Genomic DNA, 17,746 nt, shown 5'->3' with positions numbered 1-17,746 from the left:
TATTTGAGTTTTTAAAAAGATAATGTCTCTTAATCACAGTTTTTATAGTAAACTTTATTTTTCTGAAAAATGCCAGAAAAACTTGAAGAGTACCAATGAGCATTTTTATAGTTAAAAATTGCTTGACTCAGCTTCATTTTGTTGCTCATTGCAAGTTTATTTTCTTCTCTCTGAATTTATAAGCTATCATATCATATACCATTTGACTCTCTGCAGACCTAGACAAAAAGAATGTACAGTTGAGAGTGACAAGGTTTGTCATTTTGTCTGCCTCTGGTTTGTGGTGGTGGTAATTTTTTTATTCTGAATCATATCTGAGTAGTAAGTATTTGCAAAGATCTTCAGGGAAAGATTTCCAGGCTTTCTCAGTAATTTTCAGTAACTCTTAACTGATAGTAAGGTTTTTTTCATTTACATTGTAAATCCCTCTAAACTGAAAGTTTTTTTTAGCCCATAATCACTTTATTTTTTGGGTTGAGATGAGAACTTTTGTTAGTTTTATTTTTATAGTATGTGATAATCCTAAGTATTTTTTTTTCCTCTATGAGACTAAATAACCCTGATTTTCATCTTTCTTTGCTTTTGCCCTCAATACTAAGAGCAAAACATGTTGTTTGTTTAAATACTACTAGAAAATCTTTTCCTGTCATTTTTAGTGTTCTCACGGATTTTAAAGCTTTTGGAACTCTCTCAAATGGAATTCCTGATGACACTGTATTTTAGTAAGGATGCTACAGAATATTGTTTATGGAATACCTGGGAACACCTTAATAGCAGAACCATAATTTGATCTTTGTGGGCCTTGCATCTTTATCAAGAGTGAATAACTAGTCATTTTCCCTTGTTTTTGAATAATTTGACTTCCAAGTTTTCCATTATACCAGAAGCCTATTCATCATGTGATTTTAACATCTAATCTTTTCAAAGGTGATGGATACAAATTATTTCCTGGAGATGAGAAAAATGGAAACAAAAAATACAATTCTCTAGAGAAAACTTTAAATTGATTCTTTAATTGTTTCTCTTATTCCACAATATGTGTTCATTATAAATTTAGATGAGCAAAAGATTGAAGATATACCAAAATCTGCCATCCAGAAATAATTCCTAACATTTCTATATGACCTTGTAATCTTTTTTCCTGTACATACATGTATACATATGTGCACCCCCAAATTGGATCATGTTAATTTGTAACCTGCTTTTTCATTATAATGAACATTTTTCTATGTAATTATTGAAATCATCTGTAATATCTTTTTTCCTGTGTTATTAGCTTTTTTGTTTTAAATTTAAGTATGGTTGATTTACAGTGTTGTGTTAGTTTCTGGTGCACATCAAAGTGATACAGTTCCTGTGTGTGTGTGTATATATATACACACGCCCACCCACATACACACACATATATATTCTTTTTCGTATTCTTTTCCATTGTGGTGTATTACAGGATATTGAATATAGTTCCCTGTGATATACAGGATTGTGTTGTTTATCTATTTTATATGTAGTGGTTTGTATCTATTAATTTATCCCTCTCCTTTAGTAACCATAAGTTTGTTTTCTGTGTGTCTGTTTCTGTGTAACATCATTTTTAATGGCTATATGTATCCTGTTAAATGGATTCACCATTTAGTCAATCATTTTCTACTATAAGACATTTAGGTTGTTTCTAAACAAAAATATAGAGTGATGACCATCTTTGTAACTGCAGTTTTTTGTGCACATGATTACTTCTTTCAGACAAATTCCTAACAGTGGACTTGCTTATGTCAGGGTATGAACATTTTAAACGCTCCTGATGTATATTGCCTAACTGCCTCCTAGAAAGTTTTACCAACTTGCTCTCCTATCAGGTATAAGAATGCTTTTTTTCCTGTGAGGGCAGGGTTGGTATTAGATTGATAGAACTTTGGGAAAAAATATTGAAAGGACTTTTAGTCAGTCACCTTATTTACATATGAGGTATTTGAGAACCAGAGAGGTTAAGTGACAGGTACAAAGCCAAATTCAGAAGCCAAGTATACTGAATCCCAAGATTAGTACGTTTCCACCCCTCCAAGTTGTTCACCTGTTCTGAGAGAAATGGAGGCAAATTCCAAGATACAAAAAGGAAAGAATGCAAGAACTAAGATGAACGAGGATAGACTATAATGCATATGTTTATCTATCAGCAGAACATGTTTATTTTCGTTCCCCCTTACCAGTACTCACTCTCAACTCTGTCTGCTTTAATATCTCTTCCTTACCCCCCAAGGTTCTAAGAATATGTGCCTGCTTATAATCAAACCCATGTAGAATTCACTGCAACAAATTAAAATGAAGTCTTTAAAGATAAAAAGCTAACAGGGGAGAAGAAGAGTATATTGTCTTTCATTGCTGTCTCAATTTCCTTGGGCCTGCTTTCTAATTTTTTATAGACCCAAGCAACTTTCTCGTGGATTTGATGAAACAGTAATCTTTAATTAAAGTCTCATGAAAAAGAAAGTATGCCATAATGAGCATTTTGAGAAAGAATCGTAACATTCTAGTTATGGTTTGGATTTTTAAACATGCAATTAATAAATTTTACTCATTATTTTTGTAGGAATCAGATATCTGGTCAATGAGTTTTAACAAATGGATTAAAATTTGCTTGAAAGTCAGGAACAAATGGCAGAGTAATAATGCTAAGAAGTGTCTAGATTTGAGGTCTGGATTAAATCTGATCTTTTAAACATCTTTGTTGATCATAGGAAAAAGTGCAGCAGGAAGAACTTAAGTACCATTAGAGTCTCTTTGGAATGAAGGCCTGGGTCATTAGAATAGTAATCATAAGTTTCTTAAGCATGATGTAAAATTCCTATTCTTAAGGAAGTAGAGGCATGTGTTTGTTATATATCTTGGTTCTTACCTAATTATAGGATCTCAAAAAATTTGACTCTTATTAGAGATCTATCCCTGTCGTAAGGCACTTTAGTTTTTCATTTTTTGAGTTGTTAGTACACCTTAGTGGATTATCTTTTTGAAATTGTTTTTATCAAATTTAATGGACTTGGGTTTACTATGCTAAAATTTGGATATTATGAATTTTTTCTGTTTCTATTTACCAATACCTAAATATAAATGCTAGACATATCATTTAATCACGTTTAGTACCATTCTCACAGATAAATAAAGTTTACCACTTATACTCTTGAAATTTTACCTGTCTTTTCTTGAACTTTTGAACTGATTTCTTGCTTTTCTCTTTCTTTTGATCTTTTCTCCATGGATTCAAAGGAAAAGGTATAGTAATTTTGATTTGCATGAGTGACTTTATTTCTTTTGACCTTTTTATTGTTGAAGGAGAATGTTATCAATTACAGTTGACACCCTCTTTTGAAATGCTTATTGAAAAGAACCAGCTAATTGAAATTGGTAAGAGCATTGTTAAAAATTACAAATATATGCATACCTTCAATATTTTATTTTAAATGAAAATAAATATTCATTTTCCCCCTAATCATGTCCAAAACTGTTTGAGTTTTTTTCTGCCAGTTGGAGGTCTGCAGCATCCTTTTCTGGCACAAGCTGCATCCATGATGGTCATGCAAAATTTGTACTTTTAATTAAATAAAAGAGGGAAAAGCTTGGGTACCTGTGAATCACCCGAGGTGTGCAAAATTTTAGATTTTTGTAGAACTTTTCAGTTTTCTGCAGTTATCTTGTCCATACCTCACTTCATGACAGTTATTTAGAGCAACTCATCTTTACCACGTTTTTCTAAAACATCCATTTAGCTGTCATAGAAACAGCAGCTTGCTCTTTTCCACTCTATTTCATCAGTTGACATATTGTTTAATTAACATTTTTTTAAGTGCAGTAGTATTTATAATGGCATGAACAGATTTGGAAATGAACACAGTTGACTCTTCCTAAGCATCAGCATTCTAGAGAATAGCTGGTTATCTGTGGGGAGTCAGTGTATCCTGGGCTTTAGTCAGTAAGATTAAAGAGGGAATCAGTTCGTTCAGTCGCTCAGTTGTGTCCGACTCTTTGTGACCCCATGAATCACAGCACGCCAGGCCTCCCTGTCCATCACCAACTCCCGGAGTTCACTCAGACTCACATCCATCGAGTCAGTGATGCCATCCAGCCATCTCATCCTCGGTCGTCCCCTTCTCCTCCTGCCCCCAATCCCTCCCAGCATCAGAGTCTTTTCCAATGAGCCAACTCTTTGCATGAGGTGGCCAAAGTAATGGAGCTTCAGCTTTAGCATCATTCCTTCCAAAGAAATCCCAGGGTTGATCTCCTTCCGAATGGACTGGTTGGATCTCCTTGCAGTCCAAGGGACTCTCAAGAGTCTTCTCCAACACCACAGTTCAAAAGCATCAATTCTTCAGTGCTCAGCCTTCTTCACAGTCCAACTCTCACATCCATACATGACTACTGGAAAAACCATAGCCTTGACTAGACGGACCTTAGTCGGCAAAGTAATGTCTCTGCTTTTGAATATGCTATCTAGGTTGGTCATAATTTTTTTTCCAAGGAGTAAGTGTCTTTTAATTTCATGGCTGCAGTTGCCATCTGCAGTGATTTTGGAGCCCAAGAAAATAAAGTCTGACACTGTTTCCACTGTTTCCCCATCCATTTCCCATGAAGTGATGGGACCGGATGCCATGATCTTCGTTTTCTGAATGTTGAGCTTTAAGCCAACTTTTTCGCTCTCCTCTTTCACTTTCATCAAGAGGCTTTTTAGTTCCTCTTCACTTTCTGCCATAAGGGTGGTGTCATATGCATATCTGAGGTTATTAATATTTCCCCCGGCAATCTTGATTCCAGCTTGTGTTTCTTCGAGCCCAGCGTTTCTCATGATGTACTCTGCACAGAAGTTAAATAAGCAGGGTGACAATATACAGCCTTGGCGTACTCCTTTTCCTATTTGGAACCAGTCTGTTCCATGTCCAGTTCTAACTGTTGCTTCTGGACCTGCATACAGATTTCTCAAGAGGCAGGTCTGGTGGTCTGGTATTCCCATCTCTTGAAGAATTTTCCACAGTTTATTGTGATCCACACAGTCAAAGGCTTTGGCATAGTCAATAAAGCAGAAATAGATGTTTTTCTGGAACTCTCCTGCTTTTTCCATGATCCAGCAGATGTTGGCAATTTGATCTCTGGTTCCTCTGCCTTTTCTAAAACCAGCTTGAACATCAGGGAGTTCACGGTTCACGTATTGCTGAAGCCTGGCTTGGAGAATTTTGAGCATTACTTTAGTAGCATGTGAGATGAGTGCAATTGTGTGGTAGTTTGAGCATTCTTTGGCATTGCCTTTCTTTGGGATTGGAATGGAAACTGACCTTTTCCAGTCCTGTGGCCACTGCTGAATTTTCCAAATTTTCTGGCATATTGAGTGCAGCACTTTCACAGCATCATCATTCAGGATTTGAAATAGCTCAACTGGAATTCCATTATCTCCACTAGCTTTGTTCGTAGTGATGTTTTCTAAGGCCCACTTGACTTCACATTCCAAGATGGCTCTAGATGAGTGATAACATCATTGTGATTATCTGGGTCATGAAGATCTTTTTTGTACAGTTCTTCTGTGTATTCTTGCCACCTCTTCTTAATATCTTCTGCTTCTGTTAGGTCCATACCATTTCTGTCCTTTATTAAGCCCATCTTTGCATGAAATGTTCCCTTGGTGTCTCTAATTTTCTTGAAGAGATCTCTAGTCTTTCCCATTCTGTTCTTTTCCTCTATTTTTTTGCATTGATCGCTGAAGAAGGCTTTCTTATCTCTTCTTGCTATTCTTTGGAACTCTGCATTCAGATGCTTATATCTTTCCTTTTCTCCTTTGCTTTTCACCTCTCTTCTTTTCACAGCTATTTGTAAGGCCTTCCTAGACAGCCATTTTGCTTTTTTGCATTTCTTTTCCATGGGGATGGTCTTGTTCCCTGTCTCCTGTACAGTGTCACGAACCTCATTCCATAGGTCATCAGGCACTCTATCTATGAGATCTAGGCCCTTAAATCTATTTCTCACTTCCACTGTGTAATCATAAGGGATTTGATTTAGGTCATATCTGAATGGTCTAGCGGTTTTCCCTACTTTCTTCAATTTAAGTCTGAATTTGGTAATAAGGAGTTCATGGTCTGAGCCACAGTCAGCTCCTGGTCTTGTTTTTGTTGACTGTATAGAGCTTCTCCATCTTTGGCTGCAAAGAGTATAATCAATCTAATTTTGGTGTTCAATCTAATTTGGGTGGCCCCATGGGCATGGCTTAGTTTCATTGAGTTAGACAAGGCTGTGGTCCTAGTGTGATTAGATTGACTAGTTTTCTGTGAGTATGGTTTCAGTGTGTCTGCCCTCTGATGCCCTCTTGCAACACCTACCATCTTACTTGGGTTTCTCTTACTTTGGGTGTGGGGTGTCTCTTCATGGCTGCTCCAGCAAAGCGCAGCTGCTGATCCTTACTTTGGACGAAGGGTATCTCTTCACCACTGCCCTTCCTGACCTTCAGCGTGGGATAGCTCCTTTAGGCCCTCCTATGCCCGTGCAGGCACAGCTCCTCGGGCATGGGGTTGCTCCTCCCGGCTGCCGCCCCTGACCTTGGATGCGGGGTGGCTCCTCTTGGCCGTTCCTGTGCCGTGGCAGCCTGGCACTCTCAGCCGCTGCCCCTGACCTCGGAAGTGGGGTAACTCCTCTTGGCCGCCGCCCTTTGGGCATGGGGTCCTCCTGGCTTCTGCCCCTGATCTCGGACGTGGGTTAGCTCCTCTCGGCCTTGCTTAGTGAGAATGGAGAGCTTTAATTCTGTGTGTGTTAGATGGTGGTCAGATAAAGTGCTTCTGCTGTTTTATGATCATTGATGAAAAATGTTTCCTAATCTCCCTTTTCTTCTTCTTTGGTCTTAGAGAATATTTTAATGTGCCAAAGGAGTAATATTGAAGAATGGTGAATACTGGTGATAAAAGTAGAGCTGTACACATATAATTTGATTTTGATTCTAGGATCTAGGTATTTCCTTCTTTGATGGTCTTTAGGGTGTAGTTAAATTAGGGGTGAAGAAATAGAGCATTAGGTTAATTTTGGTATGTGGAAGGAGCAGAAATTCTTGAAGTATGTTCAAATTTAGATTTTATGGCTATTGTAGACTTTATATATTATTTATGGCTTTTCTTTGTTACTTAGTCCATTACTCATAAGCCTGGAATATGCTGAGATTGACCCTAAGTAAAGTGTATTTTGAAAGATATACTAATAAAGAAATAGATGTAGTTCATTGCACTGTCAATTTAGATGTGCTTTTTGTGGTATCTGGGCTTTGAGTTCTCTTAATTGATAAGCTACTTATTATCATTAAAATAATTCTTTGCACGTGTATCATTGGATAGTTTTCATATTTTTCATAGGCGTTTACAAAATTTAAGCTCTGTGACAACTCTGGGAAGCTTATGGGAAAAATGATAGTCTCATTGCATTCCCCTCCGCCCCCCCGCCCCAAATCAGGAGCCCCCTTGGAGGAGTAGAACATGGAAAGCTCTGATTTTCACCTTTCTTACTTCTGTTCGGGTCCTTTTGTTCCTTCTGTGTAACTTTAGAAATTGTTTGAGAGAGGTTTTATGTTTGTCTTCACCAAGTGCCTTTCCTCAGAATAGTCTAGAAAAATCTGGACTACAGAATGTTCTAGTAGAAGAAACCTCTTCAATAAGACCCTGCTTCCTTCTTTCCGCAGAAATTCTATCTTTTCTGATTTTAGTTTAAATTGTATAGGTTTATTAATATGGTATCATAAATACAGAATGTATAATGACACCAATAAGAATTGATACGTATCTTTGTGGAGTTAAACTATATTACATTTTATACACTGTCCATTACCTCACAGCCATGCTGCCTTATAAAGGGACATTATAAAGATAATGAATACATTGTGAAAGTCAAGGGGAAAACATTGACAGCTTTCATTAACAGAGTCCTATGGGATATAAATTTAGTGCATATTTTAGGAGTGACCACTGTTGATAATTTGGTCCCTGTCTTAGCTAGTTTTTAGTACACAGTCAGAAAAAGAGTCATGTCTGTGTTTTTAATGTAGAGGTTAGTTGTGTCTTTTTCGTTCCCTCTTTACTTCCTTTTTCTTAATTGTACCCTTATTCTCTAATTTGTCATACTCCTTAAATTCTCCTATGCTTACTTTCCCTGAGTTATCAGTTCAGTTCAGTGTCTCAGTCATGTCCTACTCCTTGCAGCCCCACAGACTGCAGCACGCCAGGCCTCCCTGTCCATCACCAACTCCCAGAGTTTACTCAAACTCACGTCCATTGCATTGGTGATCCCTGAGTTATAAGAGTACTTAAATAGTCAAATTTAAAGTAAGGACTTTGTTAAAGCAATAGTTAGTGTCTTTAAGTACTAGTCGATCAGAACTGTGTAGTTTGGATATCAAAGGAGAGACTTTCAACACTACTCTTGCCTCGAGGGCAGACAACCAGGCTAAATGGACTTTTTGAGGCTGGTGCAGAATTTCTGTCTTTGTCCTCTTAGTTTTTCAGTCCATTGATTGGACTACTCAGATGACCCAAAGTGGTAGTATGTATACAACACTGTTAACCAATCTATGAATCTTGACAATTTGCAGAACAGGGTGTAAGGGTCATCTACTAACTGTATAATGTAGCCCTGAGATCATGAAAAACACCATTAGGCATGCAATTCAGTTGAACAAAGTAAAATGTGATGTCATATTTGAAGTCAGGAAAAAGGCAATTTTAATAGTTTGGATTAAACTGAAAAAGGGAGGGAAATGTATGTAAGGATGGAAGGAAATAAGGAAAAAATCTGTTCTTGTGATAATTTTAGATGTGAATAAACATAGGACCTTTAAAGTACATCAGACCTTGTATATTATGAATTTTATTCCATTTCAAATGTTCATCTTGGAAGGCTAAGATCTAAAGTGACATCATAAAACATCAAATATTTTCTGTGTGCTGGATACAGCCACTAATTGTGTCAGAACTGAGACATTTCTGACTTTAATTGTGTCAGAACTCCTGGGGAGGTGGGGATTGCTATTTGAGCCTGCTTGTGAACATAGAACAATATTCTTACAGTATTCACTTTGGATGGGCAAAAGGGCTTACCTAGTGGTATTCCCTGCATTTGGGAATGAATGTCTTTAGGTTCTTCCTGATGATAACTGGGTTTACCTTTTGGGAGGAAGATTTGCAAATATGGCATCTATTAAGATGATTGTCAGATGCCTTCTGTGTGCAAGGCACTGCCCTAGGCATTCTAGGGATGTTAACTCTCTCGTGATCTCAGCCCTTAGATAGTTCATAGTCTAGGAGTGGGGGTAAGATGTATTTACCTCCCAAACGTAGCACATAGATAGTGAAGGGAAGGGAAGCACAAACAATTGCTCGGGGAGTTAAGAGAACTCCTGATTGTGCAAGTATGGTGTTTCCCCCCGCCCAACTGAAAAAAAAAACAGTTAAAGTTTGTAGACATGCTTTATGTTTAAAATTTTTATTTTATTGTTTTCAAGTGGGTACAATAATGAGCTCTATATAATATAAAATAAGCACTGCCTAGGAGAAGTCCTAGAGGAATTTCTTCTAGTTATTAGATAATAAAGTTTAGTAATATCCAAATGCTTCCTAGAGAAATCAGAGGTGATTATGGCAGAATCCTTGCCCTTAAGTAACTTTATTTAGTAGCGATTTGAATTATTTGCTTTTAGCATATCAGCTGTTGATGCTTGAAAAGAATTTCCTTAAGTTATTTAAACATATCCTATGATTTTATTTATACTGTTCATTTGCCTGGTAAATCTTTTCTTCAGGGATAATATAAATGTAAATTTTAGCTAAACTGTAAATTTTGATTTTTGAAGTTTTAAAGCTACTGTAAAAGGTGGTATTTCATGTACCTTGCATTCTAAAAATGGCAAAAAATACAATTCTAGAATGAAAGTTAGTTGGTTGTTCCAAGAGATAGTTTTCTTAATATTTTTTCAAACATTAGTAAGTTTTGTATTATGCTTCCTTGTAGTTGTTGTTTTTTTCTGCATTCTTAGTGTCTAATTCAATGCCCACTGTCTAGTAGATGCTCAGTAAATATATTTTAAGATGAACGTAACTTCATTTGATTCTTACTACCTCAAAGTGTTTGAAAACAAGCTTATGCTATGTACATACTTAGTCACCCCTTTATTTCTTTCACTTGATTTTATCAATTGCTTTCCTTAGATCAGAATCAAGCTTTGCGACTCTGCTTGGGTAGCACTAGTGTTGGAGGTCAGTATGGAGCTATCTCTGCCCTCAGTATCAACAACGACTGCTCAAGACTTCTCTGTGGCTTTGCTAAGGGACAGGTAAATAGGAACTTTATTTTACCTATAAGACAGTGTAAAATGAATTAAACCTGTTAACTCTACATCAGTATCTTGAAGACAAAAACATGTTATAAAGTGATATGTCTGTCTGTAGAGCTAACCTGAATTTGCTTGGTCTGACTTTTGTCCAAATTTTTAAATTAAGTTACTGACTGAGCCAGAGTCTATGATTTTTAATATCTCAATTCACGTGTCCCTATACGTAAATAGCTTTTATAAACCAACCAGGCTGTTATACAAAATGTACTTTCTTTTTGTAGTGAGGATGATTGTTGTTGATTTTTAAGTACAGTATATTCTGCTTTGTGACTGTGTCCCTGAACACAAATTTGGTATTTGTTTTTACTTCTGAAACCGGGCAATAAGTTTTGTTTCTTCTCTTCTTCTGACTTACATGTCACTAATTGGTTTGGCAGTAAGCCCTTTTTATAATTTTTACCAGTGCTAAAGAGATTGACTCATTAAAGAAATCTCTTTTACCTTTCAGTAAAAGAATAGGATTTAAAATCTGAAGGGAAAAGTAGACTGGGTAGGATGAGGGGAGGATGAAGATGAAATAAGGGCCCCATGCTTTCGTGGATCTGCAACCTTTAGTTATGTTTTAACTTTATAGTTCTTTGTCTGCAATGTTTATAGGCCAGGAATAGATTATTTCAGCCAAAAGCCAAGATACTTAAGTCCAAAAAAGAGCAATAAATTTGTTTTTAAAGCATTTAGTTGTCTTATAGATCACTATGTGGGATTTGGCCAGTGGAAAGCTTCTAAGATCAATAACAGATGCTCATCCTCCGGGAACAGCAATATTACATATTAAGGTACAGTTCTTATTTTCTTTTTCTAATAATCTTTCTTATTATGCCCTTGTATCCATTTTAAAGTAGGTTTCTTTATAAACAGAATCCTTGGAAGTGAACTGTCTTTTATGTGACTGGCCCAACAAGATGTTTTCCCACGCACAATCATGGTAGGCTAGGCTACCATGGTAACATTCAGCTATAAGTCGTACTGACGTCTAGTAGACACAGCAGGAAAGAGAGTAAATTGAAGTGATCCTAGATGAAAGATTGGCAGCAAAGACAGGCAGTACGCTGCTGAAAACTCACGTGCAGATTCTAAAAGGTCTTGTTACTCTTTGCTTAGTCCACCAGGATTTTACTGCTGAAGTGGGGTGCCCTGTCACACTTTGTTGGGAATTACTTGAAGGTTCAAGGCACCGGTTGTGAAAGAACCAAGGTTTGCATTATGTTTAGAGACGAATTTCTTGGTTTATTTTCTTCCAGGCCTCCAAAGGAAAAGCATCAAGGTTCGAATCTTGACTTTCTCCTTACATGCCTGAAAAAAATAAACCACCTTAGGTAACATTTAATTTATAAATACAATGTGAACCTTGGTTTTCGTATGCTGTCGAGTCCATGTTCAGAAGTATAAAACGTACAGGATTATAACTAGGGAAGTCTAAAATCAGATCTGGATTTTAATCATGTACACATTTGGTTAGTTAGCTGTGCAGACCTCTCTTATCCATGCATATGCTTTTTAAAGTCTGGGAGCATCTGGATTTTATGTGTCTGCATCTCAGTTATATAAAAAGTCTTGTGACAAAGCAGCATTGAAGCATTTAGTAACAATGAAAACAACCAAGACAAGTAGAGAGAATTTCTCCCCTTTCTGAACATCATGGCAGTTTCTCTTGACCTGTTTTCATACGGCATGAGCCAACTTCTAATATGTTATTGTTTGTGTTATGCCTTATCTCCTTTAATAGATTAAGGTCTTTGAAACCAGGATCTGTTTCTCTTTTATTTCTGTGTGTTACATGTAGTAGTTGCTCAGTAAATGTTTGTTTGGTGGCTTATGAAAATCCAATCCATTTGCAGAAAAAAGCAAAATCTTTGAGAGAAACAATAAGAAACAGAAGAGGTAAAGACAGAAAAAGGCAGAAGAAATAAAAGCAGAAGAATGTAGCTGACATTGAAAGCACACTTGTGTTGCTTGGGAATGCCACAAGTATAGACACTTCTCAGTAATTCTGAGGCCTGCTATTGACAAAGGCTACTTATGCTGTCAACCTCTTACTCATTATTCTCCAGACTTAACCCTACACATCCCATCAATAATAATTTGGGCTTTAATTCATACACACACACACACACACACACACACACACGTCTGTGTGTGTGTGTGTGTATATATATATAAAATATATTAAAATTAAATGTACTGCTGTACTAAATCTAAGTATATCATAAAACACATACACAGGAAGTAGAAAATAAATAAAAATTATGAATGCTATTATTTTCTCTACACTCCACTTTTGCAACTGCTCTGCTCAGCTAGGCCTTTGAGAACCACGGTGTAGGACTTCTGTACTTTGCCTGTGTGTGGTTGAAGAAGATGCATTTCATAGTAGCCTCCTGTACCTCAGCCATTCTGGAAGAGTCCAAAGGCATGCCAGTTAGGATGGTTTTACAACCTTTGGGGTTAGGAAGACTAGTCACTGGAAGTGATATAAATTAAGTTATTCAATTTTGTATCTATTGGCGTGCACATCTATCAGGCCACATCAGCCCTTAGGACAGTCTCATCGTGAACATTATTTATTGAGTTTTCCAGGGTAGATAATAGTAACTAAAGTATACTTTATTGAAGAAGACTGAAGGGGCAGCACATTTTAGGAAGAGTTGCATAAAAAGTTAAACTCTTTTTAAATATAGTATATTAACTCTTCAGTTATTCTGAAAACATATTGTAACAAACTTATTTCCCAGAGACATCAAATATCTTTTACTGTGACTTTATTCTTGAAAGCTAGGCAGCTTTAAGTATTTCCAAACTATCCTATTCAGCTTAATAGCAAGTTTGAAAAAATTAATGTAAGAACCCAAGTAGAGAAGTTTAGGGCTTTTATGAATCATAGTTTATATTTTTCTTTTATCCTTTTGAGAGGGTTTTACTTCTTTAAAGTCTCAGTTTTTAATGATATTGAACCATTTTTATTCTAAATATGGGTAAGTTTGTATGTTTAGAGTAATGAGGTCAGTCTAGGTGATTTCAAATGCTATTAAATGTGTTTGTCTTGTATTTTTAAAATTTTATAATTTTTCCCCTTTTTAACATTTGACTGGTTGTTTAAAAATCATTAAGAAAATAAATTCCTTCTCTGTTTAGTTTACAGATGATCCAACTCTTGCAATTTGCAACGACAGCGGAGGCTCTGTTTTTGAATTGACATTTAAGTAAGACTGTTGGACATTTGTAGACAAATGAAAAGATTAGCTCCAATTTAATGACTTGAAGTTGAATATGAAGAGGTCTGGAAAACCCAAGCGATTGTAAATAGGTTGTGGCTGTGTATTACACTTATCTGGGGAGGCTTATAGAACATACGGAACACCATGCCTGGTCCCCCCAAATTCTGTCTCAGTACATCCGAGTTGGGATTCTAGACTCCTCCTCCCCAAAGTGTTCCTAAACTCTGTCAATCTTGGGAACCATTATCCTGGAGTATATCAGTAATTTCAGTTTAGACCCCAGGCCCAGTTGGTTATAACCATAATGACCAGGTGTACAAGGTTCCTTTTGCCTTTGAATTGCCCTGTTTACTCTTTAAATAAAGGGAAAGACTGTTTAGATATGTGTAAGAACACTTATAAATCTGAGTTTAAAAAGACAAAAAAATTCAATGTGTATTCTATTTCCAAAGTTCTTCAAAGTAAGGACTATGTTTCTTACATTTCACACGCCTCCTGACAATATCAAGTTCAAAGTAATTGTTTGAAAAATACCAGTTCAGTTCAGTCGCTCAGTCGTATCCTACTGTTTGCGACGCTATGGCCTGCAGCATGCCAGGCCTCCCTGTCCATGTCCATTGAGTCAGAGATGCCATCCAGCCATCTCATCCTCTTTCGTCTCCTTATCCTCCCACCTTCAATCTTTCCCAGCATCAGAGTCTTTTCAAATGAGTCAGTTCTTCGCATCAGGTGGCCAAAGTGTTGGAGTTTCAGCTTCAACATCAGTCCTTCCAGTGAACACCCAGGACTGATCTCCTTTAGGATGGACTGGTTGGATCTCCTTGCAGTCCAAGGAAATTTCAAAAGTCTTCTCCAACACCACAATTCAAAAGCATCAATTCTTCTGTGCTCAGCTTTCTTTATAGTCCAACTTTCATATCCATACATGACCACTGGAAAAACAATAGCCTTGACTAGATGGACCTTTGTTGACAAAGTAATGTCTCTGCTTTTGAGTATGCTGTCTAGGTTGGTCATAGCTTTCCTTCCAAGGAGTAAGCATCTTTTAATTTCATGGCTGCAGTCATCATCTGCAGTGATTTTGGAGCCCTCTCAAAAATAGTCAGCCACTGTTTCCCCATCTATTTCCCATGAAGTGATGGGACCGGATGCCATGATCTTCGTTTTCTGAATGTTGAGCTTTAAGCCAACTTTTTCACTCTCCTCTTTCACTTTCATCAAGAGGCTTTTAGTTCCTCTTCGCTTTCTGCCATAAGGGTGGTGTCATCTGCATATCTGAGGTTATTGATATTTCTCCCAGCAATCTTGATTCCAGCTTGTGCTTCTTTGAGCCCAGCGTTTCTCATGATGTACTCTGCATACAAGTTAAATAAGCAGGGTGACAATATACAGCCTTGACGTACTCCTTTTCCTATTTGGAACCAGTCTGTTGTTCCATGTCCAGTTCCAACTCTTGCTTCCTGACCTGTATATAGGTTTCTCAAGAGGCAGGTCAGGTGGTCTGGTATTCCCATCTCTCTCAGAATTTTCCACAGTTTATTGTGATCCACACAGTCAAAGGCTTTGGCATAGTCAATAGAGCAGAAATAGATGTTTTTCTGGAACTCTCTTGCTTTTTTGATGATCCAGCGGATGTTGGCAATTTGATCTCTGGTTCCTCTGCCTTTTCTAAAACCAGCTTGAACATCTGGAAGTTCACAGTTCACGTATTGTTGAAGCCTGACTTGGAGAATTTTGAGCATTACTTTACTAGTGTTTGAGATGAGTGCAATTGTGCGGTAGTTTGAGCATTCTTTGGCATTGCCTTTCTTTGGGATTGGAATGAATACTGACTTTTCCAGTCCTGTGGCCACTGCTGAGTTTTCCAAATTTTCTGGCATATTGAGTGTAGCACTTTCACAGCATCATCTTTCAGGATTTGAAATAGCTCTACTGGAATTCCATCACTTCCACTAGCTTTGTTCATAGTGATGCTTCCTAAAGCCCAGTTCACTTCACATTCTAGGATGTCTGGCTCTGGGTAAGTGATCACACCATTGTGATCATCTGGGTTGTGAAGAACTTTTTTGTACAGTTCTCCTGTGTATTCTTGTGGCCTCTTCTTAATATCTTCTTTTAGAAGCATACCATTTCTGTCCTTTATTAAGCCCATCTTTGCATGAAATGTTCCCTTGGTATCTCTAATTTTCTTGAAGAGATCTCTAGTCTCTCCCACTCTATTGTTTTCCTCTATTTCTTTGCACTGATTGCTGAGGATGGCTTTCTTATCTCTCCTTGCTACTCTTTGGAACTCTGCATTCAAATGGGTATATCTTTACTTTTCTCCCTTGTTTTTTGCTTCTCTTCTTTTCACACCTATTTGTAAGGCTCCTCAGAGAGCCATTTTGCTTTTTTTGCATTTCTTTTTCTTGGGGATGGTCTTGCTCCCTGTCTCCTATACAGTGTCACTATCTTCTATCCATTGGGCACTCTCTCAGATCTACTTCCTTAAAACTATTTCCCACTTCCACTGTACAGTCATAAGGGATCTGAATTAGGTCATACCTGAATGGTCTAGTGGTTTTCCTTACCTTCTTCAATTTAAGTCTGAATTTGGCAATAAGGAGTTCATGATCTGAGCCACAGTCAGCTCCCAGTGTTGTTTTTGCTGACTGTATAGAGCTTCTCCATCTTTGGCTGCAGAGAATATAATCAGTCTTATTTTGGTGTTGACCATCTGGTGATGTCCACGTGTAGAGTCTTCTCTTATGTTGTTGGAAGAGGGTGTTTGCTACGATCAGTGCATTCTTTTGGCAAAACTCTATGAGCCTTTGCTCTGCTTCATTTTGTACTCCAAGACCAAATTTGCCTGTTACTCCAGGTGTTTCTTGACTTCCTACTTTTGCATTCCAGTCCCCTTTAATGAAAAGGATATATTTTTTGGGTGTTAGTTCTAAAAGGTCTTGTAGGTCTTCATAGAACCATTCAACTACAGCTGTTTCAGCATTACCGCTTGGGCCATAGACTTGGATTACTGTGATATTGAATGCTTTGCCTTGGAAGTGAACAGAGATCATTCTGTTGTTTTTGAGATTGCATTCAAGTACTGCATTTCGGACTCTCTTGTTGACTATGATGGAGACTCCCATTTCTTCTAAGGGATTTTTGCCCACAGTAGTAGGTATGATATGGTCATCTGAGTTAGTCACCCATTCCAGTCCATTTTAGTTCGCTGATTCCTAAAATGTTGACATTCACTCTTGCCATCTCCTGTTTGACCACTTCCAATTTGCCCTGATTCATGGACCTAACATTCCAGGTTCCTATATAATATTGTTCTTTATGGCATTGGACCTTGCTTCCATCACCAGTCATATCCACAACTGGGTGGTGTTTTTGCTTTGGCTCTTTCTCTTCATTCTTTTGTCGTTATTTCTCTACCCTTCTCCCATAGCATGTTGGGCACCTACAGACCTGGGGAGTTCATCTTTCATTGTCCTGTCTTTTTACCTTTTCATACTGTTCATGGGGTTCTCAAGGCAAGAATACTGAAGTGGTTTGCCATTCCCTTCTCCAGTGGACCACATTTTGTTAGAACTTTCCGCCAGGACCTGTCTGTCTTGGGTGGCCCTACGCGGCATGCTTCAGTTTCATTGAGTTTGACGAGACTGTGGTCCATGTGATTAGATTGGTTAGTTTTCTGTGATTGTGGTTTCTGCCTGTCTGGCCTCTGATGCCCTCTCTCAGCACCTAGCGCAGCACTATTGATTTATTCAGCTGATGTTTATTGGCTATCCCCTATGTGTAGGCATTGTTCTAGATACCAGCGTTATGGCTGTGTACCGGTCAAGGTTGCTACTCTGGTAGAACTTACATTCTAGTTGGGGTGGGGGTAGAGAGACAGTCAATAAACCAACACATAAATAACTTTGAGTGCTGTGAAGAAAATAAGACAGATCAGTGTGCTGGAGTGCATTTGAGAATCATTTAGGAAGGCTTCTCTCTGAAGGTGACATTTAAACAAAAACCTGGATGATAATCTAGTCAACAAATGAAAAGACCTGGAAGAAGTGTTCCAGGCAGAGGGATATTCAAGCACAGAAACTTCGAGGTGGGCACACCGTGGCCTGCTGGAGCAGCGGACAGAAGGCCACTGTGG

General features: G+C 37.7%; 1 protein-coding gene across 15 annotated transcripts in view; it reads left to right on the top strand.

Moving 5' to 3' along the window:
* VPS8 (VPS8 subunit of CORVET complex) overlaps positions 1–17,746 on the top strand; it is a 299,937-nt gene that overhangs the window by 25,043 nt on the left and 257,148 nt on the right. For all 15 annotated transcript variants that reach the window (XR_009601662.1, XR_009601661.1, XM_060419760.1 and 12 more), the window contains 3 exons: positions 10,209–10,333; positions 11,083–11,169; positions 13,526–13,593. Coding sequence is in view for 13 of the 15 variants with exons in the window: in XM_060419760.1 (XP_060275743.1) it covers positions 10,209–10,333; positions 11,083–11,169; positions 13,526–13,593 (280 nt within the window). In the remaining 2 variants the exon portion in view is untranslated. The remainder of the gene's footprint in view (positions 1–10,208; positions 10,334–11,082; positions 11,170–13,525; positions 13,594–17,746) is intronic.

The sequence above is a fragment of the Ovis aries genome, chromosome 1 (assembly GCF_016772045.2).
Source record: "Ovis aries strain OAR_USU_Benz2616 breed Rambouillet chromosome 1, ARS-UI_Ramb_v3.0, whole genome shotgun sequence".
In the NCBI taxonomy this organism is placed as follows: Eukaryota; Metazoa; Chordata; class Mammalia; order Artiodactyla; family Bovidae; genus Ovis; species Ovis aries.
This window is presented reverse-complemented; position numbering and strand designations above follow the sequence as displayed.